At 39.2% G+C, this 24,575-nt stretch overlaps 2 protein-coding genes, 1 long non-coding RNA gene and 1 other non-coding gene across 8 annotated transcripts in view; 2 read left to right on the plus strand and 2 right to left on the minus strand.

Annotated features, from left to right (window-relative positions):
- Window positions 1–3,309, minus strand: part of LOC144056161 (vitamin D3 receptor B) — a 41,789-nt gene extending 38,480 nt beyond the window's left edge. The window contains exons 1-2 of the mRNA XM_077572669.1: window positions 3,195–3,309; window positions 3,040–3,113 (exon numbers count right to left, since the gene is read on the minus strand). The gene's annotated coding sequence lies outside the window, so the exon portion shown is untranslated. The remainder of the gene's footprint in view (window positions 1–3,039; window positions 3,114–3,194) is intronic.
- Window positions 3,310–3,649: 340 nt separating this feature from the next.
- On the plus strand, window positions 3,650–3,721 carry trnaq-uug (transfer RNA glutamine (anticodon UUG)). The gene has a single exon. It is a non-coding gene; the product is annotated as a tRNA-Gln (tRNA).
- Window positions 3,722–5,218: 1,497 nt separating this feature from the next.
- LOC144055961 (tensin-2-like) lies at window positions 5,219–22,589 on the minus strand. 4 transcript variants are annotated; one of them, XM_077572244.1, is made up of 25 exons: window positions 22,485–22,589; window positions 16,528–16,560; window positions 16,408–16,451; window positions 16,135–16,318; window positions 15,698–15,748; window positions 15,504–15,626; window positions 15,358–15,422; window positions 15,119–15,202; window positions 14,678–14,790; window positions 14,528–14,588; window positions 14,266–14,341; window positions 13,965–14,094; window positions 13,587–13,652; window positions 13,392–13,502; window positions 10,516–11,835; window positions 10,295–10,436; window positions 8,612–9,399; window positions 8,412–8,543; window positions 7,514–7,606; window positions 7,354–7,431; window positions 6,425–6,502; window positions 6,023–6,191; window positions 5,857–5,925; window positions 5,624–5,653; window positions 5,219–5,490 (listed from the first exon to the last, which is right to left on the minus strand). In XM_077572244.1, exons 3-25 carry the CDS (start codon window positions 16,413–16,415, stop codon window positions 5,346–5,348), a joined length of 4,116 nt encoding a protein of 1,371 aa, XP_077428370.1. In that variant the 5' UTR covers window positions 16,416–16,451; window positions 16,528–16,560; window positions 22,485–22,589; the 3' UTR covers window positions 5,219–5,345. The 4 variants fall into 4 exon arrangements, with proteins under 4 accessions (XP_077428370.1, XP_077428367.1, XP_077428366.1 ...); XM_077572241.1 differs by lacking the exon at window positions 22,485–22,589 and having other exon boundaries at window positions 7,514–7,603; window positions 16,528–16,674; XM_077572240.1 differs by lacking the exon at window positions 22,485–22,589 and having other exon boundaries at window positions 16,528–16,674.
- On the plus strand, window positions 12,245–20,152 carry LOC144055964 (uncharacterized). 2 transcript variants are annotated; one of them, XR_013294961.1, is made up of 4 exons: window positions 12,245–12,422; window positions 16,138–16,255; window positions 16,374–16,478; window positions 20,033–20,152. It is a non-coding gene; the product is annotated as an uncharacterized LOC144055964 (long non-coding RNA). The 2 variants fall into 2 exon arrangements; XR_013294960.1 differs by lacking the exon at window positions 20,033–20,152 and having other exon boundaries at window positions 16,374–17,290.
- Window positions 22,590–24,575: the final 1,986 nt, after the last annotated feature.

Here is a 24,575-nt window from a genome sequence, read left to right on the forward strand (position 1 = left end):
CATGAGTTTAAAAGCTTTATCTACATACTTCACTCAAATCTGTTTCACGTGCATTTGTCTAATTAGAAATATTACTTAAATGCGGATTCTAAGTCAATCAATCAAGTGTGCATATTCACTCATTCGTTCAAGGTCCAAACAGTAACCATAAGACTGTATTTGAATGTACACGCAATTTCTTAGTAAAATATGTAAATGTTAGACATGAGTGAAACTAAAATGGAGTAAAATATCCTACCGGTACTCTCTGAGATGCCTGAGGGAAACACAACGCAGAGGGAACAGGGTAGCTGTTTATCTGCTTTTTAAGTATTGTCAGGATTAATAAAACTTCAGTTGTACTACAATTAAATTATAATAATATATGTTTCATGTGGCCCCACTATTCTAAACACGGTACAGTATTGTGATAAATATTGCCTGTTTTTATCCATCTCAGGAGGCGGCCATTTTGCCACTTGCTGTCAACTAAAAATAACATCACAAAGGCTCAGCCTCAGCTTGCAACATCACATGACCAAACCCAGAAAACAGGTAGTAATAATAATACATGTAATTTGCAATGCACTTTACATTTCAAGGAAATCTCAAAGTGCTACAGTTGGGGGGTTAAAAACAAATGTTTCAAAACAATGGTTAAAAAAGTACAATAAAATATAGCAGAGTAAAAAAACAAACAAAAAAAACAAGATTAGAACAGAGTTTAAAATTCAATTTTACATTTCATTAAACGAGGTCTAGGAGGCCTACGAGGTGAGCCTTGGTTGGTCGTTACCTGGGCCCTTAGGTATTTTGATGTCATTTTCAGTCAACAGAAAGTGGCAAAATGGCCGCCCCTAAAATGGATAAAAAAAACAGGATTTTGCTGCTTAATTCACATTCCGCAAATGCAATACTAATCTGAATGCTGTATTTACACTAGTGGGGGTGCATAAAACATATTATTGTAAAGATTTTTTTTAGTATTGAGCAGCTAGACTCTTTCCAATGTCATAGAATGATTTATCCACATGCGTCTCTCAAATCTGTTTCATTGATATTAGTCCAATAGGCGGGAAATTGCAACAATGCAAGCATTCTAACAGGAAATCAGAACCTATTTGTTACAAGGTTCAAACTCACCATCATAAAACGTTTTTTTGACAATTTTTTTTAAATACACAATAAGATGAAGCTAAAGTGAAGGGAAAGTACAGTACACACTCCGAGAAGCCTGACAGGAACATTAAAGAGGGAATATGAAACAGTTTTAAAAGTGATGTGTCACCTAACAGTGTTTGCTGTAAATTCCATTTTTGGTGTCATAGTTATCATTCCACTTTTGCTCTTCGCCATCTATATATATATATATATATATATATATACCTTTCTGTGGTGAGATCACAAAAAGAGCCAAAGAAAAATTAAAACGCGGTTAGGGACTTTGTCTACAAAAACAAATGAAGATGGTTTGAATTCTGATTTTTGAGGCACCAGAAATTGAGTTTGAACTCAAAATTATAAAGCTTCTGCTGGGGTATTGTACTTCACACACGTTTGAGCGCCGTCTCAAGCACATAATCGTATTGTGGCGGCACCTAGAAAATGTGGCGAGCTGCCGATTGACACAGCGGCTGGTAGTAAAGTGCGTGGGTGTTAGGTTCACGCTGGTCATTTGTGCTGTGGCTTGGGCCTGGTCCAAGTCTGGCACCGGGGCTAGATTCAGGCAGCTCCACTAACAGGGATTTATTCGGCCGCGTTACATCCATGTCGGACTTGTATTTTGGCTCGGCCAATTTGTGTCCTCAGATGCTCCGACTCTTGCTGTTTGGAAAGCACAAGGGTGGAAATCATAAATCAGAAACACTTGACCCACTTAAACTGAGGGAATTTGTATTCGTGGCATTTGTGCAGTGACATGAATAGCCTGCACAGTAGAGCTCATATAGAGGCACATGCTTTTGGTCAGCCGGAGTTAAGCCAGCCAGAGTTGACTGTGGGCTCTTCAACAGTGCAGTGCAGTAGTTCACATACTGTGTTTGTATGCGTATAAATATAAACATGGTGTTGATTCCAGCAGATTCACCATGTGGCATGTGAAATCATACATATAGTTACAGGTGTAATTGTGAAAAGCAATATGTTAGCACGCAACACTTGCACTCAAAATATACGCAATAATCTGTCATAATGCATAAAAACATGGCCATGAAAATTCAGGATGATGTGAATGGACTGACCCTAAATTGAGGCAACGCCAGCTTTAAAGAAGGGAAATGAGAGCCACACTTAGCAATCATTATGTTCACTTCATAAGGAAAGCTTGGAAATTATTCTGAACCTTTATGGATGACTTATTTTACTGGCTAGGTCTAGAAAAAAAATATTCTACAGAACCAACGTGAACAGTATTTTTACACCTGGAGTTTTCTTTCTGCAACAATTTGTAAACATGTCCAAATGATAAAACATTTCCAGTTGGTCTTCTACTGTCAAATATTCCATCTGGTGTTCTGTGACATTATTTATTGTGAGAGTACAGTTACATAAAAGCAAAAAATAGCAGCAGAGTAAAAATGATTATAATACTGTACAAAAAAAAAAATATATATATGAGAGTAACTTGAGTTATTAAGTTTTCCTTTCATTTAATAACAAATCTACAAAAAATACTATAAATACAACATATGTTAATAGAATACTTTGAACTAATACTAAATACACAAATAATAAAGGGAGCACATTATCTTATGATGTATATCATTAAATGTATTTTTATGCGAAACTGCATCTTTACATTTTGTTACTATTGCAGTTAATCTTGGGCGTTTCAAATAAGAAGATTGTTTTAACTTTTGTGCCCTAGAAACACTGTTTAAGTTATGTGATTCTGGTCATTGTAAACTTAAAATGCATTAACAGTATACAAATGTCTTACTGAACTAAGACATTTTACAGTAGTTGTTACAGGATGGTGGTCTAATGCAGAGATGCTGACTGGGGTTTATTCACACAGAGGCCAAGAAACTCTATACTTCACACTGGAGCTCAAATGTTTACCTTCAGAGGCCCGAGCACAGCTGCAAGATGAACTTTGAAGGTGCGGGCTGAGCAGTACACCCCTCTGGCTCCCTCTTGTGGGAGAACCGAGGACAGCGTTAATCACCTTTAGCTTCAAAACACCGTCAAAAGTGGATTACTATGCAATTACTGACAGTGTTGTGGTTCCATAGTTTAGAAGCCTAATTTGAAACCCTAACACGAATGCTAACAGTACATAACAGTAGATGTCCCTTCAACTTGCCCCTGGCTTCAGCTACAATCGACAGGATGTCGTTTCTGCGGTGGGTGCAGACAGTGGAGGTCCAGGACCCCACCCTCAACACGCCCCTGCTGTATGTACTGGCTTTGTGACGTAAACAATGAATTGCGAGTCTACTGTCTTTCGTGAAGATGTACAAGGAAGGAAGGAGTCTTCTGGCGCATTTGGCAGTCGCGACGCCATCATTTTAACGTAACAACTTGCATGTTAGCGTTTTACGCTAACGTTAGCATTGAGTTAGCTGTAGTTGCGTAAAATGTCGAAACAGTTATGGAAATGAAACATGGATTCTCCTCATCGGTATTGCAATGTAGTTAAATACCATACAAAATGACGTAAGTCGTCACCGGTCCCGTGGTGTAATGGTTAGCACTCTGGACTTTGAATCCAGCGATCCGAGTTCAAATCTCGGCGGGACCTCATCCTTTTATGTCGTATTTATGTTTAAATTGCGCGATACTGTAATACGCAAAGTACCTTTTGGGATATATAGTATTATTGGGATGCCGTTAACGTATATGTAATGATAGTTGATTTGTGCATAGTGTATACACGCTCACACGTTGCACAATTACCGTTTGCATGTGTTCCAATACCATTAGTGTCAATTTATTCATTTTTACAGTGCTTGTTTTCATTATGGTCGTGGGTGAGCTTGCGCCTGTGCCATGTGGCGCGGTGTGATACATCTGTTTTCAAGTCTCCAATACCTTCTTGAATAATTTTATGTAAATAATCAAGCATACACAATTGTGTGGTTTTTGTATCACTTTATTTCACACATTTCTTCAGAGGCATAAAATATATTACTTCTTTTACAGACAAACATTATGAAAATTGCATTTGTGTTAGACTGTTTGTAAAAAAAGTGAGAAAAGAATAAAAAAATTAAAAAAAACTTTAAATATATTTTTACACTTCATGTCTTTGGTTTCAGTTTTTTTTGTGTGTTACCAAAGATCTTGATTGTTTTGTGAAAATATAAAGAAATCAAACAGGCCAAGACCAAACGTGGTCATTCTGAGGCATGGAGAAAATGAGGTAACGTCTCATGAAAATGTCCTTACCACTTACCAGTGTGAGATGTTTCCCCGATTGTGAAACTTTCCAGCTTTAAGGCATGATTTTATTTTCAGTCACAAAAATGTTAAAATCAATAGTCTCTATGAATTGGTTGATTTGTTTTCGTGTTAATGAGTCTGCCTTTTTGCATACTTTTGTTTACTGACTCAGTACATTCCGTATCCCTTGAACTTAAATATAGATTTTTTTTAGTAATACTGTACAGAAGAAAATACTGCCTGTCACAAGTAGTACATAATTAATTAAATTAGAAAAGTTTTACACAATATTTCTGTGTGTTTAAATATATTGAATGTATTATTTGGAATATGCTTCAAAATGCTCGCTGGCTCAAAATCATTGGTCATTATTTACTCATTTAATAAAGAATTATATTATTCCTCTGTAATTGTTTGCTTTGTAAGCTGAACTAAAACTGTATAGTTTTAGGCTCTCATATATTGCTCAGGATTAAGTTGTGTGAGGTTATTAAAAGTACATTAACTAGAGGGCATATGGAGGCTACTGCTTTGAAAAGAAAACCATCACAGCTAAGCACATCTGCATGAATGCAAAGTTAGCTACAAACACTTCATTAAGTGTACAGTGTGGTGCATAAAATCATGACATTTCGTATTTTATCTGAAATCCTGCTCACATTTAAACATCAAATTATTTGTAACAAAGAAAAACATTCCTTCTCTCTAGACAGCAAACTAATTAGACGAAGTGGAACAATCCACGATGAAGTTCACACAATCAGAAGAATTACACATACTCTTTGGTAATACTTTTTACTTACAAAGTCAAAGTGCCCCCCCCCCCCCCCCCCCAAAAAAAAATCCAACTCAACAACCAAAACAAAGTTAGTGGTGGTATACTGTAAGTCTTTTGCACCATACTATACAGTGGTTTATATACACGTACATGTCAGAAACGCATGTAAACCTCCCCCCTTGTCCTCGAAATGTCTTCAAATGTTTCATCTGCGTAGCTGCGGTCCCAACATAACTTTATTGATAAAGTTGACAATGGCCACAGCAGGTTGCTCTGGATCCAGCTCTGCGAATAGGTGACATACATTCTCTGTGGTGCTGCCCGTCCGCCTGGCCACAAAGCCAAACATCCTGCCGCAAAAAAATTAAAGAAACATTACAACACACAGAAGAGGAGCCCTTTTTAGTCGTAAAATGCAATTTGTGTTAATTGCCGTGCAAAGTTGGTAGTATGACTTGCAAAAACAGGAACTCAAGCACTTACTTGCTGGACGTGCTATCACTGTTAGTCCATCTGAAGCACGGCACACAAATAGAAACAGAAGACAATTGCAGGAATACATAAATCAGGAGCTCAAACTGATGAACAAGACTTTACAAAAAAAAAAGGCAAGCGCGGATGTTTCTGTCTTTATTAGTGACAATCGCCTGGGAGATTGTAAGCACACACACGCACGCTAGTTTTTTTTTTCTTATAACTGTGTCGCGAGGTCTCACCTCTGGTCTTGGGGGTCAAGACTGCTGAAAGTCACACTGCTGATGGGGTAGTGTCTCCGGAAAAATAACCTGTGCAAACGCAAAGAGCATCAGAACATTTAGTACAATTTGAAGTGTGTTCTTATCAACACATCAGATTGTATCTTAAATGATGAAATTGAGATACCTTCTTTTGCTGTCAGTTAGGGTGATGCCCTGAGAGGAAACTTTAAAATGGACCATTGTTGCAGCAGGACGTGGACTGAGGGCCAGTGTACTTTTGGTTGCTTTGGAAACCGCTTCCGGCCCCGTTAATGATTCCGTTTCCACGGAGTTCAGGTAGAGAACGTTGCAAGCTTCAGACAGATCACAATAATGTAGTAAACATGCAGTGTGAGGATTTATTGACCCCTGCTGGTCAAAAGTAAGAACTGCAAAAATCCACAAGCATTTGACCTTTTACTGAACATATACATGTTTTAGAAGCTACGAGGATGCTGGAGTACACAGATACAGCAAAAAACACACATGTGTTCTTTAATATATTTATAAATTGAACTAAACGGTTCTTCTTGATGTTAATGTTTACCTGCTCCCTGTTTAAGGAGGTCAGCCGCTGTGCTTGTGTTTGTTACAGTCCGTATCTCCTGAAGGTCCCCGACCAGATCTAAAACATTGCATACATTATATACTGTTACATACCATCACCTAAAATCGTGTACAGTACAACCTCCAAAATTCAGCCAAAAAGCCAAAAGTGGTACAATTTAGAGGTTAAACCAAGGTTATTATAATTGTAGTTAGTTTATTTTTAAATTTTTAAAATTGTGTTAGTTGTATTTGGTTTTAGTTATTTAAAAAATGCTTAGTTTCAGTATTTTTATTTTTATTATTATTATGTAAATGTGTATTACTTTGTGCGCACAGGTGGCAAATCCAGGTCTAGAAAGTAAAAACCTTGCCACAGTTTGGCTTTAGCCATTGATGCTAGCTAGCTAGCTCCCTACCAGGTAAACGAGCATGGGAGCTAGCCAGGGAGCTAGCTAGCTAGCACCTGGGGTTAAAGCCAGACTTTGTGGCTTAGCCACCTCTGCTTGTGCTTTTCTATTGGCTGCTGCTAGATGACTTCACTACTGTGTGACAATTTCAAACGTCCTTATTCGGGTCAAATAAATGTATTTAAAATCACATTTAAATAAAATAAATTACGAAAGATTAAACCGAAGGACATTTTTGCTATAATTATAGTGAGTTTTAGTTAGCTTTGTAAACATAAAATGTAGTTTTAGTTAATTTTCTCTCTTTTTTTTAAAAGCATTTTCGTTTTTATTTTATTTTGTTAACAATTTTTACTTTTTTTAATTTTAGTTAGGAATTTTTTCGTTAACTAAAATAACCCTGGTTTAAACTTTATTTTTATTTATATATTTTTTAGGGAAAATCCAGTGGGCCAGATTGTCTTTTGCTTAGAAGGTTCCACAGAATATGACTTGAACTATGTACAAGAACCAATATTACCTCTTTCTGGGATACGAAGGGCACATGGCAGAGAGATAGGTGTGATTGAATGTTGGTACACCAAGGCAGATAAACTCCCTAAAGCAAGAATAAAAATGAAGAAAAAGTTTACAGCAGGCGTAAGAACAGAATAGCGATAGTATGGAGAAAGTTAATTTACCAAAATATGCCTCATTCTGACAGCCCTTGATTTTGACACCCCGAGGCCCGGTCTCAATCAGGAAATGTCTCACGAGCTGTTCCAGAAGATCTGCTGGGAGATGAAGAATTGCGTGTAGGGGTTGAGTATGAGTATTTTTAATTATTATTATTATTATTATTTACTACAGACAGACAGCATGTTTAACTCATTCACTCCCAGCCATTTTCACTGAAGCAACAGCCTTCGCTCTCGGCTGTTTTACTGGATTCACAGGATATTGTGTTCTATTGCTATAAAAACATGAAAGCTACCAAAAGAAAGATTCTCTTCTTTCATCAGGATTTTTTAAAAAATTTGTATCTGTTTCCGTTTTGCAGCAATTAGCATTAGAATATAGCTAAGTTTCATCACTATTCACAAACCTGTTGAAAACACTGGGGAAAAGAGATTGTTGCAACATGGCCCTGGTTGTTCTCTTATACTCTGCTGCCACCTGCTGACCATTTTTGGAAATAACTACCATTGCTTTAAGCGCCCTCTTCATGTCAGAAGCCATATCAAAGCTTTCTGTATGCTATAGCATAAACAAAATGTATAAAAAAATAAAATAAATTATAATATATATATATATATATATATATAAATGTGTGTGTGTGTGTGTAAGCCTTTGTGCTGATTTATATATCTGTAAAAATGTATGCTTACCAACTAAATGTACAATATTGTTGGCATATCTATGCACGTATAAGTGCAGCTGTGTAAGTTTGGTTTTTGTTTCTTTTGTAAGTGGGTAGGACTCGATAAGATTTTTACTTCTTACTCCCTTTTGAACATGTAAGCTGTGCTTAATGATGATTATGTATGTTAAAAAAAAACGTATTTATGAGTTTTGAATGAGTTAAAAGCTGTGATGTACCTTTGCTACCAGTGATGTTGGCATTCGGAGGAGGTGTGGCCACTTTGAGGGCGAGGCCATATGCACCTTGGAACGAGTTACTGTCTCTGATGAGGAAAGTTCCCGGTTCCTTGTCCTTCAACACCGCTATGGCTGTGGTGGAGAATACACATAGCAATGCGGTAAACACGGAAACATACACCAGTTGGCTCTGAACTCACCTTGGTCTCTGGAGATGCCTGGTTTGTACCAGTACTTTGAGCTATCTTGGACAAACTTAGCGTTGACCCGGATGTCCTCCCTGCTGCTGCTGAACTGTGCTTGTCTCTGCTCTGCCATAGTTTGGAGCAAAGTGACATTGTGCGTCGGGGAAGGCACCGGAGAGCCTCGTGGATGAGAAGTGTGCCCGTTGAGGGATCCCGGTGTTGATGAAAGTCGTTTCTTCTCTGGGAGTGGTGGCTGAGCGGCTGGGATTGTAATGGCCGTGTAGCCGGTGTATGGGACATGGGGGACACTTAGCAAAGGGTAGTAATAGGGTGCGAGGGGAAAAGTTGGTGTGTGGTAACCATCAGGCACAGGTGACGGTGGTTTGGTGTCAGTTGAGCTGTCAGGTGTTAGGCGATGCTCTGGGGGATATGTAGCCGGTGGGGAGTTACGATTTGGGGGCTCGCTTGGGGAATTTTGTGAAGAGTTGTTATTAGGGCTCGGGCTGGCAACTTGCGTTGTGCTGTCGCCGTTTGGGCCGTCACCTGGCGTATTTGAGGCGGTGAGTTGGTCTTCCACTGGGGTGATGATGATAGTGGTACTTTGAGACTGATCAGCTTCCTCATCATTTTCTTTGTCTTTTGCTCCCTCAAACTTGTTTCCACCAGATACCCGACCCTGAGAAAGTTCACTTGCTGGTGGTGTTATGTTGGAACTTTGGGATTGTTCTTCTGTCTCTGCTATTGTGAGGGTTTCGATCCCGTTTGTGTTGATTTCCAGTGCTATTGAGGCTTCTTGACTCAAGCTGCAAGTATGAGGCAAGGTAAAAGGTTAAACTACTGTTTATTAAAAAAATAAAAAAATAATAATCAAATAATCAATTTTCATTTTTGAGCCAGATATCGATTCATAAAACAATGAATTGATTACTTTAATATTTATTTTTCCCATAAATTTATAAGAGAACAACATTTTAAAGGCCACATTTTTTTTATCTTACTGTTTTCTTGAAATTTACTGTTCACATTAATTTAAAGGTATTTTCTTACATTTATGAAAGACCTGCTTCAGAATCTGTTTAATTTATATTTACAATTATTGAATTTGAATTATGAAAATATTTTCATCTCATCCTTGCTGATGTCAATGTTTATTGTAGCTATGATTATGATTATAACACGTGTTACTTTCATCAATAAACTAAATTAGCCAGTTACTGCCTCCACAAAATATAATTTGGTGTTTAATGTTTTTATCAAGTCCTTGATATTTAAGATGAACTGATGAATTGAATTGAATTGAATTGAACCGGGAAAAATCATAATTGAATCGATTGGGGAAATCCGATATCCAGCCCTATTATTCTCTCTCTTAAGGCTCACTTCTGGTATGATGTAATGACCTTTTTGTTGCCATTTTACATACATTTGAATGAATTTAGTAGCACTGTAATTGGGCCATTTTCTTCAAATATCTCTTCAATAAATGATGATTCGATGCGTATCTCGATATATTTCAAAGTATAACAAATTGATTTTGTTTCATTCAATGCACTCGAATCTTTTAAATCAAAAAACAATTTATTTTGTACAAATGAGAAACCTTAAGTAAAAGGACGTCAAGCAGTTTGCATTTTTACAAACATAATTCCACAGTGCTGATGCTGATTCCAAAACATCAATTAAGCAAAGTTTACTTACCTGTCGTCCGTGTGTGTGGGGCTACTTCCACCAATGACTGTGTAGTCATGATCAGAGTCCAGAGTCTGGGTGCTTGTTCTGTCATGTTTACACTCGGAACCCTGCGTTATGTCAACCTCTGTGCTAGGTAAGCCTTTCTCCACTTCAAAAAAGGTAAAAGAACCAGAATCAGATGAAGGCAGGATGCAAAATATTTGACTCTTAGTCCCATCCCTCTTTACCTTTGAGATGCTCCTGCTGCTGACCTTTGGCTTCCGGAGGGGTCTCTGGAAGTCTTCCTCTCCCAAGAGAAGGGCTACTGGCAGGCAGAGGAGAGGCCGACCCAGAGAGGTAACCGGAAGCATAACCCCGACTGGCCCGACTCCCGTGGCTCTCAACAGGAGATGATTGATAAGGAGAGCAGGGGCAAGATTGACGTGGAGGCGGAGGAGTGTGGTATCCGCTGCTGGCTCCGTCCCGCATGTCCATCAGAGGCGGGGGGCTGGGGTAACTCTGGACAAACCTTTGCTGCTCTGCACCATGTTTTAAAGCAGCAGACTGACAGATGTGATACGGTGGGACGGCTAATTTGTACTGCCAAAAGTCAGCCTCTCTTGGCACTTCCCAATGGTTTTTACTTTCCCACAGTGCCTCTCTAGTTCGTTGTAATCCAACGGCTTGGTCTGGATGCATCGAATGGAGCACCGCTGCCTGATACTCTCGCCTGCTGGAACACTCTCGGCAAGGACACTGATTTGGTGGACCGAAGTACATCTCTCTGTATGGGCTTGAAAGTAGTGACTGGTGGGAAAGGTGAGCGGTCGGGGCTTGGCTGGCATAATGTAAGACTTGGCATTCATCATTGTAGTGTCTGTGAGAAGCTGGAAGGGTGTGACCGTGTGAATGTGTATGTTCAGAAGCGGAATAAGGGAAGCATGGTCTATGGAGGCAAGGTACAGATGGGGCTGGTTGTTCCCATGCCAACTCGGGCAAAGGATGGACGCTATGGCGATGGCAGAGTTCCATATGAGTTAAATGAGGGGGAGGGGATACAGATTTGGACGGTAAGGAAGGCAGAGTTTGACTTTTGGGATGTTTTTGGATACTGTTGCAGCATCCAGCACAGTGACCATTCGATAGGCAGGGCTCTTGCTCCCATTGCCGCCCCACGCCGCCGCACTTTATACCTGCGCGACCACCACACGAGTGCTCTCGCTTTAACCCTGCCGGATTTGACAGGTTTGCATCTTGTAAAATCTCCGTCTCTCTGTCCTTTTCTTTGCCTCGTACATTCTCACTTGTTTCTGTTTCTTCTTTTTCCGCCAGACTTTCAGTTGTCTCGCTTTCACGATGAGCGGCGAAGGGTGGGTGTTTCTCTGCGTCATCAGAGGGGACGTCGCTGGAAGAGCTGGTGAGAGTCTGCGACTGGTTGGCAATCTGTGTCTTCACTGTTGGGCTGCTGGTGAGACATCCGTTGGGCGAGGAGGTTGGGCCCGGTCCTCGTCGTTTTCTCACTTGTGCGTACAGACTTCCATCAAGAGGGCCCCTTGTATGTGAAATATCTGAGGGGGAAACAGGAAGTTAGTATTTATGAGACACCTGAATCAAGACTTGAAGCTTACACTACAACACAATACACAACAAAAGCTTAGACCAGACTTTACACTAATAACTAGTAACTTGTGGAGCAATGGATCATCATTGATTCGTGGCCCAATCCGCGGATTGGTTGGTGGTGGGGGGCGGGACAAAGTGCGCATTCACAGTCGATACCATTCTGACATGTCAAGGATGCTCTAATATACTCAACGTGACACACTAAGCCTAACATCAAAATAAAGTTCACCAAATACAGTAATACATCGACCGCAATGCAAAGAGCCTTAGTACACTTTTACTTTGAAGTTCACCCACGCCGTGGCGTGATAGCTAGCTTGACTTCCCTTTGAGACGTTACTTTAGCGTAGTTGATTGGCATTGTAGTTGCGACCAACTTCAACACAACGCTTTCCCTGACTCATGTTCAATAGCTAATTTAGGATGCTAAAAACACGCTAATTAGTTACGCCGTCATTGTATGATACGGCAGAAGTCTTCGACGTAAGTGGCTAGCGGCTAGCTGTTAGCATGACCAACGAGTGTCTGGCTGGTAAGTAAGTTTGACAGCTAGTATCTGCTGGATTACTTTAATTATTTTTTAATATTCTGGAGTCATCTGGACCAAGGCTACTTTGTAATTCACACTCCATGTTTAAAGAAAGGGAATGTGCCTTAAATTGCACATTGAGGTCTTTTCATTATTCAAAAAGAAAGAAAGATAAATAGAAGTTTATCGTCATTTATTTTATAAAACACTTTTGCCCATTAAACAAAACCAAAAAAAGCATTCAACTCAAAATGTCAAATATAGCCGTTTAGATTTTAGGAACAAAACCTTGTTATTTTACACATAAACCATGTACAAATAAGGATGTTTCTGCCTCATATTGCACTTAAAAGTTGTGTTCCTAAATGGCTATATTACCCATTTTTATTTTTTTATTTAATGGGAAAAGGCGTTTTACAAAATAAATGAAGACACTAAATCCTAAACGGCTATATTAGACATTTTGAATACATTTTTAAAATTTAATGGAAAAAAACACTTTACAAAATAAATGAAGACAATGTATTATATATCTTTTTTTTTTTTTTTTTTTTTGCTGATCCAAAAAACGATCCAATCCATGACTCAAATCCGCGATCTGATCCAACCATGACTTTTGTGATCCGTTACACCACTACTAGTAACGCATGGCTGGAATAATCAAGTCAGCCAAGCAGTTTTAGAGCAAGCTAGTAACCAATGTTATTAACCAGTTTTGGTTAATGCATACTATAGAGTAGAAATTTGAATTAACAGACCCAGAACCAGCAGACTCCAGATTTACCTGACAGAAAATAGTGTCCACTGCACTCCAAAAAATTCATATTTTTATTTAATTTTTGGTGGCGCAGCACGCTAGCACCATCTATTGACCAGCTGCCAGTACTGACGTTGAAAGCTTGGTGATGCTGTGGAACAACAATACATCTCATGTGCGATGCATGAGAATCCAATGATCGCCAACTATCTTACTCTCTGGACTGTCTTGATGGTGCAGGTTCACGTTCTCATAAGAATCCCATCTGACCACTGGATCTGAGGTGTTGTAGTTCACTTTGATGGAGGCATCTGTCTTCTGGTTTTCTTGAAAGCAGACATGAAATTATACTAAGTATAAGACAAAATACATACAAGACACTCAAGATTTCAGAAACCGAAAATAGTCACCGTTTATTTTTTCTGGCCTGCTAGAAAACATAAACTCCACTGCAGCATCACGAGGGAACCTGTCATCTATAAAAAGACACGCTTGTAAACACATTGTCTAAAATATCACTGTGACTACAAAAATGATAGAAGCGCTCACAGTAATAAGTGAAACAGAACACATCAAAGGTATTGTTCAAAAAGTTGTATAATTCATGTTGGAGCTCACTAAAACATAAACAAGCACGCTAGTAGTTATGGCGATGTCCAAAAAACACAAAGACTTTAAAGTACATTTGCAATAGACGTTAGCATTGTAAAGTAGTCAGTGTTATGGTCATATTTTTCCAAAACATTACCAATGATCCAATTTAGCCTCAGTGGCTTCCATTATTTTACCTGTACAGGCTATGTCAAGGTCCTTCTTGCTAAACCACAGCTGGGCGCCATGAATGGTACACGTATGGAACTGGATTCTGAACACCACTTCTCTCTCTGCTGCCTGGCTCCGTCGATGATAGCATTTGACCTAAGACGTAGGAAAGAGCATCATGAAAAGGTCCATACATGGGATTGTTCAGAGCTATTTGGACCGTATAGGCAAATATATTGGATCACCAGACCGTTAAAAAGAAAACACAGAATATTACTAAGAGCACTCTTTCAGTGTTGATTGTGTGATATTGTGCCAGTTGCTCACCATAATGTCCCCTTTTAACAGTAAAGCTGGTTCCATCGTCACGCACAGCTTCCTGGACCGAGAGGTCTGAGGGTTACTGGAAACACAAGTAGGATACATAAGACATTAGCCCCCCGTCTGTCGAGTAAATCAAAGGTAAACAATGTGAACATGAACATAAGCAGTGGGGCAGCCACCATCCAAACAGAGACAGTGGCCAGTAAAAGGAACTTCTGTTTGAAAGAGAGGTTGAGGTAAATGGAGAACATTGGTGACTACTCACTAGACGCAGGAGGTGTAGATCAGCTGTAGTGATTGGTAGATCTTCAGAAATGGAAAGTAACCTGTAAAAAGACGAACATTTACAGACAGCTGCTTTGTTTTTGTGTCAACTCTTCACAAGGTATTTAAATTGCGTTGACATAAAACCAACCTCCTCCTGTCTGAAAATTTGGCAGCGATGGAATAATGATCTGATGGAGGAACAAAGGACTGCTATTCATTTTAATGGCACCAGACAACAGACCACCGAAGTAGTAGATGTACCTGAAGATGGTAGAAACAGAAAAGAAATGAAGACATTTTCTATCTAGTTGCATTTTTGTATACTTTCCAACTGACAACTACACTCTTCTATTCTTCTTCTCGCTTCTATTCAGTTCTTGTGAATTGAAATGCATGAGGAAATCCTGAAGATAGCATATTGTGGTCGCAGAAGGCCATTTTGTAGTTGTAAAAGCGTCATTTTTTTTTTTTTTTTTAAATGAAGCTTGTATTGGAATCACCTGTCAAGTATACCTCATCTTATGGCTTGTGAGCGCAAACCTCAACACAAATCTGATCTTGGTACAGCACACTTGTGCATGTGTGAGACCTGTTCTGAGAAGGCTGAAGGCAAGAAGAAACTTTGTCCTCGCAGAACTTCCTCATGGCCAGCGTGGTGAGCGCCTGGTCCGCTCTGTGGATACACAAACACAATTCATTTAGAAATGTGTATGACAGATTTGTGAATGTAACAACATAGTTGGGATGTATTATGGTAATTATTGGTCATAAAAAATACTGATAAAACCACATAAAACTCAATTTGTTAATAATAGAAACATGAACTACCCTGCTGATATCTTGCTGTAGTGCATGTAGGCCGCCACAATGACTCCCGTCTTCCCTTTGTTTCCCTTTCAGAACAAAATGACCATATCAATATGACAATCACTCATTATCTTAAGTAATTCACTACGTGTTCCGGTTGCACAAACCTTACAGTGGAGAACCACTACATTATTAGGATCAGCGCTCAGCCACGTCTCCATGGCCTTACATACGGTGCAGATCCTGTCCAAAGGTGGCGCATGAAGATCAGGCCAGCCGAAGTCCTGCACCTGCAGCACAAGAGGAGCTGGGCATGAAATATGATGCTGCTTTTTGAATGACGTACGCGTTCAAATCGTACCTTCGGGATGAGTCTTGTGATGTCATGTCTCTTCTCTGATAAATTTAAAAGCTAGGAAAAAAACAAGAACATTCAGTACTCTAATTGGTCTTTTTTAAAATGTTATCGACAAACAATGGCAAAGTATTCGATTACATGGTGAATGGAGGGAAACGGTGCAACTAGCAATACTAACTGGAATAAATATATTATGCAATATGAAGGAGAGGGGTTGTAGTATATGAGTTTAGTAAATAAATATATTAGTTAACGCGCACTCGCACGCACGCACATACACACCCATACCCACATACAAAAAAAAAAGAGAGCAATGATGATGACATGTCAAATCGGTAAAATTACCGAATGAACAATAGTGAGCTCTCCCAAAAAAAATAAAAATAAAAATAAATATATGAGTTAAATGTGTTTATTTATTTTTTTTTGTGGTTACCAACCAGAAACTTGTCTTGGTGCTTGGATTTCAGCATGGTGGCCATTTCCTGTAGCTCCCCATGGTATCGCTGTTCCTCCAGCTCTGGCATGAAGAAGACCGAGATGATCCTCTCCGTGATGTAGGTGAGGTCAATGTCGTAGTGGCGCTCCATCACCTGCTCCATTACTTGCTCCTCACTTTTACTTCTGCACATTGAAATCATTTAAAATTGAAATGTTGTGTTTATGTTTTGAAAAATAGGATGTTTTTCATATATCATTGATGGCTACGGTACCTTGGCATGGAGCTTCTTTTCTTCAGGGATTTAATGGAATTGTGCTGAAAACCAAACAGAAATGTGGATTGGTGAGTGTGCACAGTAGCATCCAAATGCAAACGCCATGTCCAAACATACCTGGTCTGGTGTTGAGTCACAGGTGGTAGATACCTGGAAGATGAAGCACAAGGTTACCATATAATTCCTGTACACTCTGCATGCAATCACATCATATCAACCAGGAAACAACAAACCACAAAAGAGCCACGGGATAAAAAAAAAAAAGAAGAAGAGAGAGGCATTCAGGCTATTGACTTCCACTGTAACCCTTGACAGGCAACACCTTGTCAACTTTTCACCTTTGAACCCTTGAACCAGAATGACTGGATTCCAAGCAGCCCTCTCAGTTGGCGGGCCGACTAGTCGATGACAGGTGTCAGCAACAGTTAACAAGTCGCATACCTTTACAAGTGAATGCTTCCTCCCTCAACTAACAATAAGTTCTTGTCCAACAAAGGATATTGGTTGCATCTAACGTGGTAGATACCACCACACAATCGCATACATTTTACAAAAGTAAAATAGTAAACAGTAGGATATACAATATAGACATTACTTAAAGTTCCTTTCAGTTTTGGACAGTTTTAGGAATGGTTACAAAAAGACATTTAACTGCATGTGACACAAGTGTAGAGTAATGATGTGACCGATATTAGTAAAAGGACAGGTAAAGAAATACAAATGTACTGGTGCCTTGAGATATGATTTTGTTCATTCTGTGACCACACTCATAACTCAAAACACTTGTATCTCAAATCATCTTTCCCTATTGAATAAATGGAAATGCCATTAATCCATTCCAGTCTCCCAGGGGGGAACATTTGACGTTTTAAATAAGGAAAATAGCACTCTATAATACTGTATTTTAGAAAAAATATATAGAAGAAAATAAAATTATATATATATATATATATATATATATATATATATATATATATATGTGTGTGTGTGTGTGTGTGTGTGTGTGTGTGTGTATTGTTATATTGTCTGTCTACATGTGTTGCAAGACTGTTTATGTTCAAATATCTGCTACTTAAAGTGTTATAATACCGCCACATAGAGGTCATTCATTTGCTTGTCCATTGCATTTCCCATTATGTGTTACCACTGAGCTATTGGACTTAAAAGCAAAGTTGTGTGGTTGTTTTAAATACACAATATCTATTTCTCTTTGTTTAATTTGACAATAACTTTACTTTACTTAACTGGAAGTGGCATTAAAGAGCTTTGCAGCCTTTTTTTGAAGATGTATTTATTCTGCCAAATGGCTGCTTTGTTGTGAAGTGAGTTGAGTTGAGTTCACTGTCACCATACAATGCCCATACCTCAAATTGTTGCTCCCAAGTCAAATAAAAAAAATCGGCCCAACGATGGCCTGTATCACAACAACTCAGGTCAGTAGCCGGCTATTGGTATATGTGAAATTAGATTTTGCAAAATGGAGGCCTTAAAAGTAGCACTAAGGAACTTTTCAACCTTAATAAAATGTTTTCATAAGTCTTCTGATGAAACATAGACTTAAAACTAGTTGAATGGTACCTTTGCCATGTCTGTATCATTTTTACTGGCGCTAAGCAATTTTGAGGAGGATGGTAGGAACACTGTCACACAAAAAACGACAAATGTGTTGAATGTTTTATGGCATGCGTCTCTTGCCCCTTTCCCCATTCGTTATAAAGACGGAAGTCAATTTGAATGTCGACGCACGATTACTGCTTTCCTGGCAGAAGCTGCAAAACAACTAAAAAGTTTTGATTAAGAAGACAAAAAGAAAAAAGGAAAAGGGAAGCTACCCGGATAAAAGGACAGTCAAGGATCAACATTGGCCTGAATTTCACTACCTGGTGTGAGCTAAAAAAAACAACGCAATGCGCTTGTCCTTATGGGAAATTTGGTCTTCCTTCAGACATAACAATACCGCTTTTGTCCATATGGCGCCACCATAATCAACGTAAACTGAAAGTCCCTTAGTGTTGCTTTAACTTTCCTTAGGAATGACACAATGTGTTAAAATGCCACAAACACAACAATAATTCTCTCTCTCTCTCTCTCTCTCTCTCTCTCTCTCTCTCTCTCTCTCTCTCTCTCTCTCTCTCTATATATATTTTATTTATTTTTTTTTAAATCAGATGGCAATTTCATATAGCATACAGCCTCTAACAATATTATTGAAGAATTTGTAAAATATAGAATACCAGATTGCTTAATGGCCATATTAAGTGAATGAGAGGTCGATCGTAGTGACACTAAAAATATTGTAACCTTCACTTCATTAAACCTACACACAACCTTATGTGACGTGAATTTAGTAATTTCATAACGCCCGCAGTGGGGATGCTATAGTTCAGGGGTCACCATGCAGCTCCGGTTCTCGAGGGCATCTATCCAGCATGTTTTGGATGTTTCCCTCTTCCAACACACCAAATTCATATTATCAGCTCATCAGCAAACTCTGGCAGAAGCCTGATAACCATCCTGATCATTTGAATCAGGTGTGTTGGAGGAGGGAAACATCCAAAACAAGGTCATGGACTGGAGTTGGTGACCCCTGCTATAGTAGAACATTTCGCAAAACAATGCAGTCCTGTATTATATATTTTAGTTTGAATTTTTTGGACACTTCACAACTCCTGATTACGTTTTCTTTCAAGAGGAGAAACATGGCATAAAACCCACAGTGGGGTACGAGAGGACATGTAAACGTTGCCGCTGGGGCAAAACTCCTCTCTTTGATTTGGTTTAATAACGGTCGTTAAGAGGATGAAGGGTGCTTGGCTTCCGGAAGTAACAGTAGGAGACGGACACAACGTCCACGTGTATGACCACCGTGCATCATAAACACATGCGCACAGACACACCGAGGGTCTTGACATGTAGTATAAAAGCAACAGAGACACTCGAGTCAACAGGAAACAATTTGCAACAGGATGTCAGCGCTGGTCAACAGTGGTTGCGCCGTGCACGTGTTTTTGGTAGCGCTGCCAGCTGCAGGCTCTTGGTGAATGCGTGCCGAAGCCACTGGGGGGCTGAGCCATCTGGTTCAGCTTGTCCTGTTCATCAGTGTGCTTTACGCTGGCGCCAATGACAGCGCGACATCGCAGTCTCAGGGACTGACAAGGTGCCCACCGGCTGACTGTGTTTGCTTCATTCATCAACATGCAAATGTTTATTTCTCTCGGGATACCTGCCTACATTTTATGCACCGTGTGAAGAAAAGGAGAAAACTCAAAGTCAAAGCTTTGAATGAGCAAAGTAACTCCAGGCAAAAGGTCAACCATCTCCTCAGGCTGCTGATGGAAAAGTGTGTTTGAGACACGGGCGCCGGCGTGCCATCCAGGACAAGTGAACGCTGACATCAGACAGCGGGAGAAGTGACTAAGCCTTCACAGTTGGAAGTGGAATGGCAAAAATAACAAGAGCTTATTCCGTATTACACCATCTCTCAATAAATCCACTAAGGTAAACGATAAAAAAGGCAGCCTCATCATTTAGGGGACGCTGAAAGTATGAAGCAGTTTCAATCCATTTTGACATATTGTCCCTCCTTTTCCTCCCTCTCTTCTCTCTCTATCTCCACATGAAGGCAGGCCCCGGGACTGGATGACCACAATCATCTGGGCTTTCCCTTAGTAAACAACATGGGACAACAGAGGACACTGTGAAGAGCATCACATGCGCACAAGTGAGTACACGCTGTGACTAGCTTTTACAAAACATGAGCAATGCAGGGGGTTATCAGGGAGGCATCAAGGAGAGAACCAGGCAGACAGTGAGCAAATGATGTGGATGGGATAGACACGTCAACAGCTGAAAATGCCTTCTGACCAGAGCACAAAGGTGTCAGACAGCTATTTTGATCAAGCTCCTTAATATAGATCACAAGTCCCTCGGGAACACTTTGATAATTGAAATAAATAACAATTGTGTTTCTTCAAGCTTGTCAATAGAAAAAAATCTAAATAAAAACATGAAAATAGAGAATATTTTTCACATGACACATTTCATATGACATCATTTTCAAGAAAGAGCTTTACATCAAAATATTATTTTTTGTAATTAATCGCAATTTTCTGCTCTTCATATTTTTAGTTCCTGATCATAAAATGGCCACAAGAGTGTGCCCTACCTAAACTGGTAGCGGCCGCCATAGCAAGTCCCGATACCTTGAAATAAAGCCGGCCGGGTATTGGCCCGATAACAATACCTGGTAACAGTACTCACCCATCCTTATTTTTAATTAACATGTTGCCTTAAAACCAGCCACAAAACCCTTACCATGCACTTCACCATTTAAACAGTCAGTGCTTCTCAGTTATGTTTCATGACACCCCCCCATGGAAGAAGACATTTTGCGAGACCCTCCAACTCTCAGCCGCGATTATAAATAATATAAAGTATCATTTGTCTATATAATTGATAGACATACAACTCTGCATAACATTATATAATTAACACAGCAAAAACAAAGAAAAGTAGATCAATTTACACCAGTGAATAACTTTAACAATGTTTTTTAGTATGTAACAAAATCTGAGGTTCAGCAATTTGTCTAAAATAAAGACAAATAAATGAGTATAATGAGGCCGCCACTGCCGCCTACTGTAGCAGGTGTGCAATTACACATTATTCTAGTTAGGAATGCCATATAATGATATTAAGTTGTTTGGTAGTATCAAAATTCTGTTTTGATTGACACTGTCAGAAAAATATTCATTTATCATCATCATCGTGTTTTTTTACTGCTCTTGTTGTTTGCAATGATGTAGCATTGTTGCTGCATCATAAGCTATCTAATTTTTTTTTTATACCTTATTTAAAATATCAAGAACACATCATTGCAAACTACAGCCACAATAAATATACACATTGTTTAGTTTAGTTTGATGCAACTCTTTTATTGGATATCATTAAATCCATCTGGAATTATTAATCCTGCGAGAATGGTGACACAATTTCCATATTAAGCAAACCAAACAGCGTGGTTATTGCTTGGTGATGGATATGAGGAAATTAAAAAGATGCAAACAGGAGATGCATGCAACCACATGTGTCCGATGTCACTTTAGATAAGCCGGAGAACGCGTGTTAAATTAAACTAAGCCAAGTATTATAGTAGTTTGCCCGGTCACAACTATAAATAGCTGCTGTGGGCGGCGATATGTCAACATGTTAATCTGGCAACACAGCAAAATCCATTGCCGACCTAGTGAGTACCTCATCTCTGTACGCTTCTCATTGATCTGCTTCGTCACCTGTGGATGAATACTAAGCGAAGTTCAACTATATAAACAATACACGTGTCCAAACTATTCTCTACTACACCATTGTTTGTTTACAAGATCTGGACATCCTCATGCCAACATCATCATATGTCCATTCATACATTTGCAGAACAGCTGCATACTTTGTAACCATCTGCACGTCACTATGCAACATTAGCATCCATCACGTTGTTGTTGTTAGAACAGGTGATTAACATCAAGGGGGCGGAGTTTTGTCTCTGTTTGCTGCCCTTGGGTCAGACTGTAGACATGATGTTTGCAAATAGAAATAGCTAACATTGATGTGTTTTAAATCATTCAAATCACATCCATCCATCCATCTTATCTACCACAGATCATGTTCAGTATCTCAGGGAGCTGGAGTCCATCAGGCAATAAACTACACCTTGGACTGAGCACCAGTCAATTGCAATGCACATAGAGATTCAACCATTACTCTGAGTGGGAACGGAACCCATGCAAGTGAAGTGCTACCATCATAAAATCACTTAACTCTCTAATATTAAAAATTCAAACGTGCATATTTTTTGTAGGTCACCACTCCACGCGCCTATTTTTAAAATCCAGAAAAAAAAAAAAAGTTAAAGCACTCTGGCTTATGTTGGAATACTATGCAATCACGGAATTACATTAACATTAACAAAGCACACACAGTTAAGAGGCTTGAAAGTTTAACACTCACTACAAGTAGATTCAATGAAACAAAATCGAAGTGTTCGACTGCTAGTGCTAGTTTTTTCTTCATTTATTTACCTCTCAACAAGCAGCTTCAGTCCTTGCCTCCCACTCTGAGCAGTCCAGTCCGTACACTGGCATACACAGCCTGCCTCCCTCCTCCTCCTCCTTCACTCTCTCCGGTCGTACACATTGCTCACTCTCTCCCGCTCATATGACAACACACGCATGCACGCTGGTCCACCGTGCCAGCAGCACTCGCCACATAGCTTTCTTTTTCCCCTCCCGCCCTGTTTGTGGCGCAGGCCACACACACCCACACGGTAAAACATGCCTACCCTGTTCTGCACTTGCACTCACACACATAATGGGCAGAGTGAGCGCGCCCAGAAATGTCTGCAAGACACAGCCGACAATATGCACAAGGATAGTTTGAGGCAAAATTTCAAAAAATACACACATAAAACACTTTGACTGACATTATCCAATTAAAGTGTATAGATTCAAGTAATAACGCGCACACACACACACGCACACAGCCTCACCAGCTGCCTCCCACCTATTTGTGTCCCCTCTACCAATCACTCCGTGGCAAGCATCTATGGCACTCTTGTTATTTTCTATATTTACACTCTTCTTCCATCCACGCTGATCATGGTCCTACGTGATGATGACCACTCTGGCCTAGTGAATGTGCAGCAGCCACTTGTATTTGTCCATCTCCGTGGTAACAGAGTATGACAAAAACAATAATCCTCTTTTAAGGGCAGGCTGCTGAGGCACAACAGCTGGTAGTGTCCAGTGGCACACTATTAGGTCATTTTGTGTGCGTTTGGAAATCCTGCAGGGATTGGAGGTGATCAGAGTTCAACACGAGTGTAATGTGGTAAACGTGCTGGTTCTGTGGCGGTTTGGGACTTCTAGTCTTCAGCTATAGTACAGAGGCACACATTTTTCCATTCAGTGTTTTTTATTGCCTGTTCAATGACGAGTCCCGTAAAATGAAGTCTATTGACACCATAACCCTCATGATTATTTATTTTTTTCATACATAAGCCGGTTTAAAAGTCACACATACACTAATCACTGACCCAATGGTTGTAATTTGTGAAATGATAAGAAACTAACAATATATGAGCATAAAAGGTTTCTGTCCAACATTTAATAACATTTAATATGTGTTGCTGTTATAATAATTAATAACTGTTTTTTGATGGTTTCAAAATAGTGGCCTCAGGGTAATCATATGAGTAATGGCAGGCAGTGATGCTGTGTTGATTTTTTTTTTAGGGGTGTCAAAATTTGTGCATTAATTTTGAGTTCATTTAATGTTCCTTTAACGCCACAATTTTTTTAAACACACGATTAATGACCACCCCTTACTTGGAAAGCCTGTACTAGGGATATTTCAGCCGCAATGCAGAGGGCACGTCCATCTCAAAATTTAGCAGTAATAAATTTTATGATAATACATATATTTGTGGCGACTGGGGTCAAGCTGGATTTTACAATTTTTTAAAGTGAAGAATTTCACAAGTTACTTCATGTTAAAGATTAGATAGCTCTTAATATGGAAAGAAAAATGCACTGAGCTGTCACCAACGTCTTACAAATGTAATTATGCCATCTAGTGGCAGAGGAATCAACACAAATCAAATATCACACTCGTTTTTTACAGTATAGTACATCTTTTTAACTTTAACTCAATTTTATGAATTATTATGAAAATACTGTATTAATGACTAAAAGATGCAACCACATTTTTATTAGGTATACCCCTCCATGTTAAGAGTATGATTTTTTTTTATTGTACATTTAGAACAGATATAATTTGCGATTTGAAGTCATGCGATTAATTACAATAAAAAAATGTAATCGCCTGACACCCCAATTTTTTTTTTTAAAGAAAATAAGCAGCTTCTTATTTTGAGAACTTAACACGTCACGCTCAGGCAGGTCAGAATAAATAGGGAAACAAGTGGAAACAGCACTAAATAACAAAGTGAAATGTGAAAAAAAACTGTCATGGTGCTTATCGAAAAATTCATGAAGTGAGTTATAAATAAGCTAAGGACAGATAAAAATTAGGGCTGCGCGATATAGGAAAAAGATGCGATATGAGATATAGTTGTTGAATAATACGATATCGATATTAGTGCGCTATTTAAC

This window comes from Vanacampus margaritifer, chromosome 8 (genome assembly GCF_051991255.1).
Source record: "Vanacampus margaritifer isolate UIUO_Vmar chromosome 8, RoL_Vmar_1.0, whole genome shotgun sequence".
Taxonomy (NCBI): Eukaryota; Metazoa; Chordata; class Actinopteri; order Syngnathiformes; family Syngnathidae; genus Vanacampus; species Vanacampus margaritifer.

Coding starts and splice junctions, on each gene's coding strand:
- LOC144055961 (XM_077572240.1), bottom strand. CDS start 16,587: ATGGTAACCTTGTGCTTCATCTTCCAGGTATCTACCACCTGTGACTCA. Junction 16,452..16,527: donor GTGACTCAACACCAGACCAG/GTATGTTTGGAC, acceptor TTTGGTTTTCAG/CACAATTCCATTAAATCCCT. Junction 14,095..14,265: donor TGTTAAAAGGGGACATTATG/GTGAGCAACTGG, acceptor CCTACGTCTTAG/GTCAAATGCTATCATCGACG.